The sequence below is a fragment of the Petaurus breviceps genome, unplaced genomic scaffold (assembly GCF_028583685.1).
Source record: "Petaurus breviceps papuanus isolate PSGF00001 unplaced genomic scaffold, PetGlider_PUasm1.0 175, whole genome shotgun sequence".
NCBI classification, from domain to species: domain Eukaryota; kingdom Metazoa; phylum Chordata; class Mammalia; order Diprotodontia; family Petauridae; genus Petaurus; species Petaurus breviceps.
The window spans coordinates 21,938,425-21,950,999 of record NW_027185764.1 but is presented as its reverse complement, the minus strand read 5'-3'; the positions used below and the strand labels follow the sequence as shown (position 1 = coordinate 21,950,999).

Sequence of the window (12,575 nt, the reverse complement as noted above, 5' to 3'; positions counted from 1 at the left end):
ACTCATTACTTGCTTCAGTACTTTTTTGTGGAGCATAGATGCAAATGAAAACCTCTGTATGTACTGTTTTGAGTTGGTGTGTCCAGAAAATTTATCTGGTGACCAGAACAGGTTATCGATAAGCTTCTCCAAAGTCAGCTAGACAGATTCTCTAACGATAGACACACAGACTGCTTGAAGCCGTTCCATCTTGATAGGCCCTTTCAGAGCCTGGCTGCTATCCTTGTAGCCTTCTTCATGATGAGGCAGTGGTAGGGTAAGTGGAAAAACAACTTAGTAACTTTGTTTAATGATTTTGAGGTCCTTAGAGGAAGGTCAGAGAAACTTTTTAGTACTGCATGCTTACTTGATGGCATTGGCATTTCTTTACAAGTGTTTGCATTTTAGAAGGTGTATCATGTCGCCTTTTTTTTTTTTTTTGGTCCTGGAAACAAAATCTTTCTCTCTATACAGTCAGTTTGTAGCAGGATTTAAGCTGCAAGATTTGTTTTAGTTGAAACTAACATTTCTGCTCTGTGATTTTTTTTTTCCAGTTATGTGCTTTTGTGCATCCAGCAGATGGAGTACAAAGCACTCAATTTCTGCAGTCTTTTCTATAATGCAGTTTTGTTGTATGACCTACCGGTACTGTTGTCCTTGATTTTTTTTTTTTTAATGGCAAGGCATGGGGGAATATTTAGAATATGGTGAATTAAATTAGGTTCACTTTTACTAACAAAGTTTAGAAGATTATTATTTTTTTTAAAGCAATTGGGGTTAAGTAACTTTCTCAAGATTACATGGCCAGTTATTTTGTGTGGGTGCCAAGTATCTGAGGCCAGAACCGATCCTGGGTCTCCCAACGCTGGGGCCGGTGCTCTTACTCACTGCACCACCTGGCTGCCCCTAGAAGATTGTTTAAAATAATTTTTTTCAACAATGATATTGAAAAATGTTTTAGTTAAATTATGTTTCCTCAGAATTATATTATCTAAATTTTTAGCCTGGCATGTAATTAAATGTGTTCTACAACATTAAAATTCTAACATAAAATTTTGAGCAGAAGTGTTTTTAATAGACATTTTATATAAAATTTAAAAGAAAAACTTCAAAATTGATCTTTTTTACCTTTGCAAAGACAAATTTATTCTAGTATAGCTTTACTGTTTCAGAGTAGTTTCAGCACCATCCATTAATTTAGAATATTTTATCTGCCATTCTAGATGCAGTGTCTGGTATATTTCTCTTTTTTTCCTAAGTTATTTGGTCTTTTTTTGTTTTTCTGATTGAAATTATTTTAGTATTCTGTCAAAATGTTTATCTTCCCCATTTGAGGACTTTAATAAACTGGGTATATCTTTGGTGGTTTAGAAATACATTCCTATAATCTTTGCGAAGGTGGGCTTGAATCACTTGCTCATTAAGATATTGACATGCTTATTAGTAAAGGCCGCAATTGGACATTTGACCATTAAGGAAGTGGGTTAAACTTGCTTGAGATAAAAATGAAGACCAGCAAGTAGTTAAGTGTTATAGAATTTTCAGTTAATGCAGCCAAGAGTTGTAAGTCAAGTTCTCCAATAAAATCTCATAGTAAAAAGATATATTTTTCCTTACGAAAAATATAGACTCTAGAAGTTGTTAGGGACCATACAATCCTCTCATCTTACAGATAAAGGAACTGAGACTGATTTATTCCAACTCATTTCTCTTTCTGCTTCTCAGCAATTATATCTAGTCGTTAAAATGATAAATTTAGATTCTGGAATTATATCTAAACTGTTAGTTTAAAAGGAGTAATTCCACCATCTTTTGATCATGTTCTATTTTGAGTTATTTGGAGTTTTGCTCACTTGAAAATCTGACCAAGTTTTAAAATGTTTGAATCCATATTTTAATCTTTTGCATTCTGATAGGTCAGAGGAGGCAAACAAAGCTTTCTCAGCAGCTGTACAAATGCATGATGTGTTGGTGAAGGCCTGGGCAATGTGGGGTGATTACCTGGAGAATATATTTGTGAAGGAGCGGCAGCTTCATCTTGGTGTTTCTGCCATCACTTGCTATTTACATGCATGTCGACATCAGAATGAGAGCAAATCAAGAAAATACTTAGCTAAGGTAAGACATAACATGTTTAATAATACTTGTTGGTCAATTGATTAAACGTTATGTCATTGCAGCAGAATTCCTCTGAGTCCATAAATACAGTGAAGGTTGAACTTAACTCCCAATGTTAACTCCCAATTCCTTTAATAATAATAATATTAATCTGTATTATTTGATCAGGCATGTTGAAATAGTGTTTTAGATTTAGAGTCATTATTGTAAGCTCCATTTGGATAAGACTCATGCTAGTGCATTCTTTGGTATCGTGCAAGAAAGAAATAAGTAAAATATGTAATTGTTTCTTATACAACAATAATATTAGATTTAGGCTGTCTTTTCTGTTCTCAGTATTGATGACTTGTACTTTTATCTAGAGCTTGATTTAATGCTTCAGAATCTTTCATTTTGGTTCCATGTTCAACAAATAAGACAGAGTTTTTAACTGTACATATTGTTTCCAGAAAAACCCACATCCAGTCCTTTAATCTAGGAACTTTTCTTCTGTCTCAAATTTGGTTTAAATTTTATATGAACTTTTTTCAAACTTTGAGAAAAGGGTGTAACATGTATTGTTACTTTAGCAGAAATTATTCTTGATTTACATGTGACAAAAAGTTTTAAACCAAATTAAACCTTCCTTTATCACTTCCCATGTAATTCTTTAGATTTTTCTTAACTTTTAGTTCTTAATTTTTTAGATGAGTTTTGTTATTTTTGTGGTGATTTTAAAATTTATTAGGTATTCTTTTAACATGGTTCCACTTTATACAGAAAATGTTTTCTTATGTTTAGAATTAACTCATATTTTAGCAGTTGTACCTGTTGGTGCTTTTTAAAAATAAGATAATTACTATTGCTAGATAATTAACTTAATCTAGCCCTTGTGAAAGGCCAGAATCTTAGATTTGGAATGAACCTGAGAAGTCATTTTAGGTTTGTGCCCCTAAATTTCTTATTCCCAAGATTTTTAGAATTATGGCTTAATTATTATTTACTTCTATACTTCAAGCATATGTGATTCAAATTGTGAATATTCCCTTGGCCTCCAGTGATTACAGTAGCCAATTTTATGAATTGTAGTGACAAAATTGAATAACACTTTTATGAATAAGCTTCTCTGAATTTAGCCAGTATGGTCCTCAGAGGGCAGATATCAACTATTGCTGGGTTTATATTCAGAACCTTTCCAGATAGACAAATTTAGCAGAATTTGTGTTCCAATGAGAGTCTTCTAAAATCCAATGAGGCATCATGGTAGGACTTCTATTAGAGGCCAGTTTTTATTGACTTCATTCCCTGGTGTTAATATTATATAACTTGAAGAAGTTCAGTATTAAAAATAGGCCCATTTCTAATAACCCATAAGGACATGAAGGTGGTTCTGAATTCTGAAGGTTTTTCCAGTGGAGCATGAGCTATCGGGAGCTAAAGTTAAGACTTTCAGTCTGAGATGGGCTGTATATGTTTATTTGAAGACCAGCCTAAGTAGGAGAGCCCGTTATAATAGAGTAGTTCTGATCTGTCTCAGAAAAAGAGGGAAATACATGATGTAATAATAGCTTAAGTATTAAATAAAAAAAATTATTGCTTACATTTATATAGGCTTAGTTTTTACAAAGTGTTTTGCATACTTGATCTTCACAACAACCATATGAGATAGATAAAACAAGTAATATTTCCATTATATGAGAGAAAATTGAGGCCCAGAGAAACTAAATGGCTTTCTCAGGATTACACATGACACATGGTGGTATTGGGTCTCCAGCCCAATTTTTTTGACTCCTAGACCAATATTTTGCTTAACCACTACTTCCCTGTTTCATAATATTTTTTCATCTAAAAGTACAGTATGAGACTTGTTTTATATCTGTGTGTACATACATATGGTATATGTATAAATATTAAATAAAATTAATTCTCTTTACCCCATTAAAATAATTGTGGGAAAATACAAAATGTTATAAAAGTAGTTTTGAGAATCACACCATAATTCATAATGACTTTTAGTCTATCAGTGTGGCTTTTTCAGGAATAGTTGGGTTTTTTTTTATTTCACTTCTCTCTTTTGTTTTTTATATCATCTTCATTTTAAAATATATTCATCTGCCTTTCCCTACATATTGAGATATCTGTATAATAGAGAATTTTTTAAAAAGAGGGGAAAAGTTCAGTAAAATCTACCAACCCATTGTCACCCGAATCTAACAATTTATGCAATATTTCATGCTCATAGATTTCCCACTAATACAAAAGAAATGAAGAAGGTATATTTGTTCCTTAACTCTTCTGCAGGGTACAAACCTTTTTGGTCATTATACCATTCAATAGTAATGGTTTTTGTGTTTTGGATTTTCTTTCTCTTTTTTATTTACATTATTATTACTGTGCTTATAGGTTTCTTTTTCCTGGTTCTGCTTAATTTACTATGCATCAATTCATATAAGTTTTCTGTACTTTAAATTCTTCATTTTCAATTTTTTTTAAATGACAGTAACAGTCCATTACATATATGTACTATAGTTTGTTTAGTCATTCCCTAATAGTAGATACCTCCTCTTTTTCCAGTTCATTACTAGCACAAAAGTGCTCTTAGCAATATGTTGGTGTATAGTTGTCCTCTCTTGGGGTATGTGTCTAGCAGGGGAATCTCTGGGTCTAAGAGTATGAACATCACTTTGTTAGCATAATTCTAGATTGCTTTAGGGTAATGATTGGATTGATTGATATTAAGGAGAAGGGAGTTTATAGCATTTATAGAGTGCCCGCTGTGTGCAAGGTTCTTTTTACTGATATTATCTCATTTGAATAATATATTTGCATGCCTCTCCTTTCACTGTCTTTCCTTCAATGAACTATTTGAATCATGAAACCTCAGTTTTGATTTGCATTCCCTCTATCACTAATAGTTTGGTGTAGTCTTTCTTATGGTTATTAATTTTTTGGCAATTGTTTTTGTTTTCTAAAAGTTTTTTTAAAGTTAATTTATTTACTTTTAGTGTTCAACTTTACCTTCTATAAATTTTAAATTTTCTTCCTCTCCCCTGCCTCCTCCCTCCCCAAGATGGCTTGCAATGTGATATAGGCTCTACACATACATTCCCATTAAACATGCTTTCACATTAGTCATGTTGTCTAGAAGAACCAGAATGAATAGGAAGAACCACAAGAAAGAAAAACAAAACCGAAAAAAAGAAAATAATCTGCTGCACTCTGCTTCAGACTCCATAGTTCTTTCTCTGGATGTGGATGGCATTTTCTATCGTGAGTCCCTTGGAATTGTTTTAGGTCCTTGCATTGCTGAGAAGGGCTAAGTCTATCAAAGTCAGTTATTGCACACTGTGACGATTACTGTGTACAGTGTTCTCCTGATTCTGCTCATTTCACTCAGTATCATTTCATATGAGTCTTTCCAGGTTTTTCTGAAGTCCGCCTCCTCCTCATTTCTTACAGCACAATAGTATTCCATCACATTCATATACCACAACTTGTTTAGCCATTCCCCAGTTGATGGAATATCTTTTCAGTTTTTTTGAAAACTATTCATATCCTTTGACCACTGAGGAATGGTCTTTGGTCTTACTATTCTTAATAAAATGATGTATCTTACATTATCAGGTCCTTATCGAAGATATTTGTTGCCAAGATTTTTCCCCAATTGACAATTCCCTTCTTATCCTAAATTCATTGATTTTCTACCTATAAAGACTTTTAAATTTCATGTATTTGAAATTATCTATTATATTATTTGCTCTCTTAAGAATTCTTCCCCAGCCCTGACTGTGAAAGGTAACTTCATCTGGTTCTTGTCTAATCTTCATTTGACCTCTCATATTTAGTTCACTTATCCATTTTGAACTTTTTATACTATGTGGCATAAACTGTTGGTTTAAATATGATTTCTCCCAAACCACTTCCCAGTTTTCTCACCAGTTCTTTTCAGATTGAGAATTCTTCCTCAAATAATTTATATTCTCAGATTTATTGAGCATTGGCTTATGGAATTCAGTTATCGCTGATACTTTCTTATGTCACATGTTCCACTGATCTGATTTTCTAATTTTTAAATTGTATCAATTAGTTTTGATTTCTATTTTATAATGTAATTAGTTGTAGAAGTATTCTTCCTCCATTCTCATTTTTTTTCATTATTTCTCTTGAGGTTCTATATCTTTCATTTAGAGTGGTTTTTTTTTTTCTCCCCAGCTTTATGGAATATTCCATTGGTAGTTTATTAGTGATCTAAATTAGTGGTTTAGGTAGATCTTCATTTTTGTTATATTGGCATAGCCAATAAACAATGAATATACTTCCAATTGTACATCATTCTTTGTGTCTTCAAAGAGTGTTAGGAAATTGTATTTATATGTTAGGAACTTATGTACTTTTATTAGTTTTCTGTTTTATTTTAGTTAATGTCTAGGAATAGAGACAAAGACTGGGCCTGTGATTTCTTTGGTGTAGGGAATTTCCAGGTAAGGACAGTCTCTCCACCAGTGCAAGTCTGTGCCTTCTCTGCAGCGGTCTTAGACGGTTACCTAGAGCACTGAGAAATTAAGTGACTTTCCAGGCCACTGGAAAGAGTGGAATTTGAATTTGTGTCTTCCTGGCTCTGAACATTAATGAATGGCACCACTCACATTTCTTTCAAAATATAGTTTCTGGTTTGAATCCATCCTGGCATGGATGATTTCCTTGAGATTAAAATATTGTTATAACAACAATAATAACAACAACAGTGATAAAAAAACACGATTTATTATTGGTCTATATGGTCTTTAAGGTTTGTAAAGTGCTTTTCCATTTTGTAGGTGAGAAAACTGAAGCTCTGAGAAAGTATAAATGCCTTTCTCATGATTATACAACTGGTGTCTGGTTGTGTAAATATGTTTCCCTTAACTACAAGTCCAGTATTCTCTCTACTAAACTGTATTGCTGCATGAAAATTATATGTGTTCTGAGACAGAAAAAATTCCCAAGAAAGAGAGATATCATCATTACTCAAATCCAGTCTTTTGGATCTAGTGCTATTTTTGCTTGATATTTTTTTAAATGCTCCATTGTAGAAACTTTATAGTTTTGTGTTCTTCTGGACAAACAGTTGTAATCAGAACTTGGTTCATGATTGAATGACTTATTTCCAAGCAATAACAACAATTTGCTGAAGAGGTAAATATGGATGGGATAAAGGAGGTGGCACTAGTTAGCCCCTTTAGTAGGATCACACTGGTTTTTTTTCATGTATCCTTGAGTGAACTGTTAAATGGGCTTCTTTACCAACTTTGGGCATTAAAAGTCCTGAGATCCCTCAGTTAGAACTGAGTAAGCTGTTCTTTCTTGTCTAAATTCCAGCTTGGATTGTTACCTGTTGCTTATCAGGCAGTAGTAACGTTTGAAAGTCAGAGCATCTTTTCAGTCTTTTGCTCTAAATTTCTTTAATTTACTAAAACTCTTAGAAACATTCCCTAAGTAGATATATCCTTTTCACTGGTAGTTAACTCTCATCACTTATGATTAATGAATTACTGAGGGTATCATTGTACTATCAGTAAAAAATGTACTCCCCATAAATTCAGTCTATCTGTAACCATTCAACAGTACTTACCTTTTCCTAACATTCTGTAAGGCACAATGCTAGGTATAATGAGACAAACAAAAGCATGGCATGATTTTTATATGAGTGGCACATAGATACACACATAAACACATGAACAAAAGAACGTATGCATGCATACATACAAACAAACAGTTTGGACGGGTAAGGCCACTGATATAGAGCATTCCTCTTGGTTTAGGAATCTTTTGAATAAAATATATTCAAAGGTGCATCTTTTTGTTGTTCAGACATTTTGTTGTGTCCGACTCTTTGTAACCCCATTTGGGGATTTCTTGGCAAGGATACTGAAGCGGTTTGCCATTTCCTTCGCCATGTTATTTTACAGACACGGAAATGGAGGCAAAAGGGTTAAGTGACTTCTCCAGGGTCAGAATAGCTAGTAAATGTCTGAAGCTAGATTTGAACTCAAAAAGACAAGTCTTCCTGACTCTAGAGCTGGCATGCTACCCTATATGTACATTTAAGCATGTGAAAAATAGCAGGAAATTGTCAAAGTATGCTTTATATTGTAACCAAAAAATCACTAAAGAATAAACAAAATTTATATATAAGTTTCTCTCTTTTGGGGGTGGGAGAGTGTGAGGGGAGATATTCAGGGTTAAGAATGACTGACCCAGGGTTACACAGCTAGTAAGTATCTGAGACCAGATTTGAACTCAAGTCTTTCTGACTCTAAGGCCAGTGAGTGCTCCTAGTTGCCCCAATAAATTTCTTTAAATGAAGTTTTAAAGGCATTTTTAGTTTGGTTTTATGATTGTTTTCAGAACGCTTGATTTTTCCCTCATGTGATTGATCAGTTAGTTATTTACGATTTGATCATAAAATTTCATGACTCTTACTGTTGGTACCATAAGTGATTGATGAAAACTTGGGCATCTTTATGCTAAAAGCTTCTTTCTAAAAGTTACCTAAAAGATATCATCTAAAAAATAATTTTGTTTTTCATATTTTAACATGAAAATTTTACATTTACAGTCTTCTGTTTTAAGTTATATAATGATAAGCCTAGTGATCTAGGCTTTCCTTGCTATTTGGTGAAATCAGCTTATCTTTTGGTCTTAGACAATGACTAAGAATTAGTGATGCCAGTTATTTTCTCTATAGTATTTTACAATTAGAGAAATACACTTAAATGTATATTTACTTGGAGGCAGCTGGTGGTTCAGTGGATAGAACAGTAGACCTGGAGTCAGGCAAACCTGAGTTCAAATCTTACCTCAGACATTGACTAGCTTTGTGACCTTTGACACATCATTAAACCTCTGTTTGCCTCAGTTTCCTTAATTTTAAAATGAAGAAAATAATAGGGTAGTACAAATCAAATAAATAAAAAACGCTTAGTGCATTATCTGGCATATAATAGGTGCTATATAAAATCTCATTTCTTTCCCTTCCCCCCCCCCCCACTTCTTACTGATCACAGCAAACAAGAGATATATCCAAAACTTTACAACATTTTGTCTTTTCTTTAGGTATTATGGCTCTTGAGTTTTGATGATGACAAAAATACATTGGCGGATGCCGTAGATAAATACTGCATTGGAGTGCCTCCTATCCAGTGGCTGGCTTGGATTCCACAGCTATTAACTTGTTTAGTTGGTTCTGAAGGCAAGCTTCTTTTGAACCTCATAAGTCAGGTAGGTTTGATTAAGCTATTTTTACTTATTGATTGATTTCTTACCTTAAATCTTTTATATTCTTTTCAGAAAGCAATTTTTTTTTGTTCAGTGTATTAAACCAGAGGTTTAAATTTCAGCATAATAGAGATAGAAAGTGTACTTTTAATATCTTTCTGATCATTTTAATATGGCCTTTGATAATAGCTGATGGAACCTTTATAACATTGGATTGCAATCTCATTGATTTGAGCAGCAGGCATATATTATTGTACAATAAAATGTAAAATGAAATAAATATGATATACCATTGGTAATATTGTGAAAATCACTTTAAGTGTAATTTATTCTTTATAAACTGCTGTTTATTTTTGTGTCCAACTTTGACAAATGTGCATATGTTTTATGACAGTCCAAAAATCGACAATTTATTTAATTAATGAGGTACAGATTTATGCCAAGGTTTTAGTGTTTTGCTTAAAGCATAATGTCCTTTGGGATACAAATTGCATGTTTCATATTCTTCAACGATGAACGAATCTGCTGTAGTTTAGTAAGCCCTTATCTTACAACTGAGTTAGATATATTATTTCCCTCGTTTAATAGAAAGTGTGATTAATAGATTTATAAGACCAAAGTTACGTGATAATGTCTACTCAGCCTTTTTAGAGAAACCATAAAACCTCAGTTTGGTAAAAATGGTATCTCTTTACCTGAAGTGGCTGTTTTTTTCAGCATCAATACTGCAATTATGTGGAGTAAGGTTACACTCTAATGGGCCCAGCTCTCAGGCAGTGTTGGGTTCACTGGGAATTGTGGCCTAATTTAAAGACTAACTGGTGTCATTATATCTCTTTTTCTTCGGTTATGTGCATGAATAAGATCTTTGTGCTGATCCAGGTACTCTTACATTTTGCTGTCTTCAGATTTATTAGGCAATATGATAGTGATGCTTCTCATTAACAGTCCCCCGGTAGAATGTGCAGAAACACACCATTTTAACCTAGCTTAGACCTTTTTTGGAAGGAAATGGCATAGCTAAACTAGAATGCTTTAATTGTGTTTCAGTGAAACAGGAATTTAACGTGACTCATATAACTAGTAAAGTACACACTTTGTTGAATACAGTTGTGTATATTCAATGCTAATTAATTCTTCATTTATAAAGTATGGTAAACAAATTTGTTTTTCTTATTTTGGTCTGATTATCAATAACAGTGACGAATGAATGATATTTTCTCTATATTTTTAATAGGTTGGAAGAGTATATCCTCAAGCTGTTTACTTTCCCATAAGAACTCTATATTTGACATTGAAAATTGAGCAGCGAGAACGTTACAAAAGTGGTGAGTTTATTTTCTTTTTCTTGAGAAAGATGAAAGATGTGAAGGAAGTATCAGTGTTCTTTAGTGTCTATCTTATGCTTCTGCTGTATATTGAGGATAGATAAAATGTGTTAGGACAGCTCAAATAATTTTATGTACTCTTTAAATTTTAGGCACAATATCTACTCCAAATCATTTGTGTTTTTACTGTGTCAACTCCCTTTTCTAAGGTATACACCAAAATTGGTGCATGATTATCTCTGTCTTTATCCTATAACTTTTCCCTTTTATTAAGATTGTGATCCTTCTTGAGGACAAAGGCTGTTTTTGCCTTTCTTTGTATGCCAAGCAATGTGCCTGGTGCATATAGGAGCTTAATAAATGCCTTTAATTTGACTTGACCTGGAAAGAGCACAAAGAAGGTGTCCTCATTGCTCAGAATTAAAACTGTGTTTAATTTAATATTACACAGGTTTGGTTTATGAATTAATAATATTAAAATAAGTAATTGTCGTTAGCTAGATAAAAGGTCTCCTGAACTTTTTTCTCAATTTTGGTATATTAAGTATTTTGTATCTTGTGAATATGGCCAGTTAGAAAAGCTGATCATTTACAATAGTTAATTATTAGCATCATATTACTAAGGTAGTCTCTGGCACTGTTGGATTCACTGGTAACTGTGACAGTACATAAAGTAGATGATAAATGTTATGTTTCTGTTTTGGGAAAATTATAAATTAAGAATCTTTGTAAATGCTGTTATTTGCGAGTACCTAGTAAATTACTTTTTAAGATTTGGTGTTTTTGTGTTTTAAGATCAAAGATAGAGCTAGAAAAACAATCACCACAGGCTCACTATTTCCAAAGTTGTATAAATTTTATCTTTTTTACACAAAAATTACTTACCTGGAGCTTAGAGTGTCTTAGATACTGTATATGTTTCAGACTTGTTTATAGATTATTTTTAGATCCTTGGGGAATTAACTGAAAGTGATATATCATGACATGTGTGCAGCATAAAATAATACTACTCCCCTACTTCCCATTCGGAGCAGTCAGCAGTTTTCATGGTGCCATCTTGATGTGTCATTTTATTTGATCTTCACACCACATTGTGAAGTAGGAAGGGCATATCCCATCTGCATTTTATAAGCAAGGGACCTTCTGTTTAGAAGATCCACTTGCTGGGTTACAGAGGAAGGGATGCTGACTTTGAAGTGAGAGGAACCAGGGCCACATTCTAACTCTGTCACTTAATACCTGTGTTGTAACCTCAAACAAATCTCTCCCCCTCTTGAGGACTCACTTTTCTCATTTGAAAACCAAGTTTAGCTTTCATATCAGTGAGACATCACACTATGTTTTACAATTTACAGTTTTTTTATGTGTATTCTCAGATTCTGGACAGCAGCAACCAAGTTCAGTAGGCAATCAGTCCCATTCTGCATCAGATCCTGGACCAATTAGAGCCACAGCCCCAATGTGGCGCTGCAGCAGAATTATGCATATGCAGAGGGAATTGCATCCAACTCTTCTGTCTTCTCTGGAAGGCATTGTTGATCAGATGGTCTGGTTCAGAGAAAATTGGCATGAAGAGGTATTTGGTTATGAGTTTGGGAATCCTATATATTAATATGATTTACATGTTTATTACCTGATGTCTCTTCTATAGAATTAATTGGTTGTTTTAGGAATTATTATGGTTCTATTGAATGAACATGGACTTTGTAAATAGCTATATGTTCTTAATATACTAGTACATTTTTATTAAGAATCTTAGTTTAATATCTAAAAATGTAAGACTTTTAAAAAAATGTCAGTTTTTGAGAAACCTTGCTTGAAAGCTTTCATGGTTATTTCTTCCTTGATGATTATTTCTGTGAACTAAATTGCTTCCTGTGTGGACTCTTAAGTATAGCTAATGAGATAATAGAA

The 12,575-nt window shown here is 33.2% G+C and overlaps 1 protein-coding gene across 6 annotated transcripts in view; it reads left to right on the top strand.

Moving 5' to 3' along the window:
* TRRAP (transformation/transcription domain associated protein) overlaps positions 1-12,575 on the top strand; it is a 175,007-nt gene that overhangs the window by 131,440 nt on the left and 30,992 nt on the right. For all 6 annotated transcript variants that reach the window (XM_069084881.1, XM_069084880.1, XM_069084877.1 and 3 more), the window contains exons 61-64: positions 1,896-2,097; positions 9,172-9,336; positions 10,571-10,661; positions 12,038-12,237. In XM_069084881.1, coding sequence (XP_068940982.1) covers positions 1,896-2,097; positions 9,172-9,336; positions 10,571-10,661; positions 12,038-12,237 — 658 coding nt within the window. The remainder of the gene's footprint in view (positions 1-1,895; positions 2,098-9,171; positions 9,337-10,570; positions 10,662-12,037; positions 12,238-12,575) is intronic.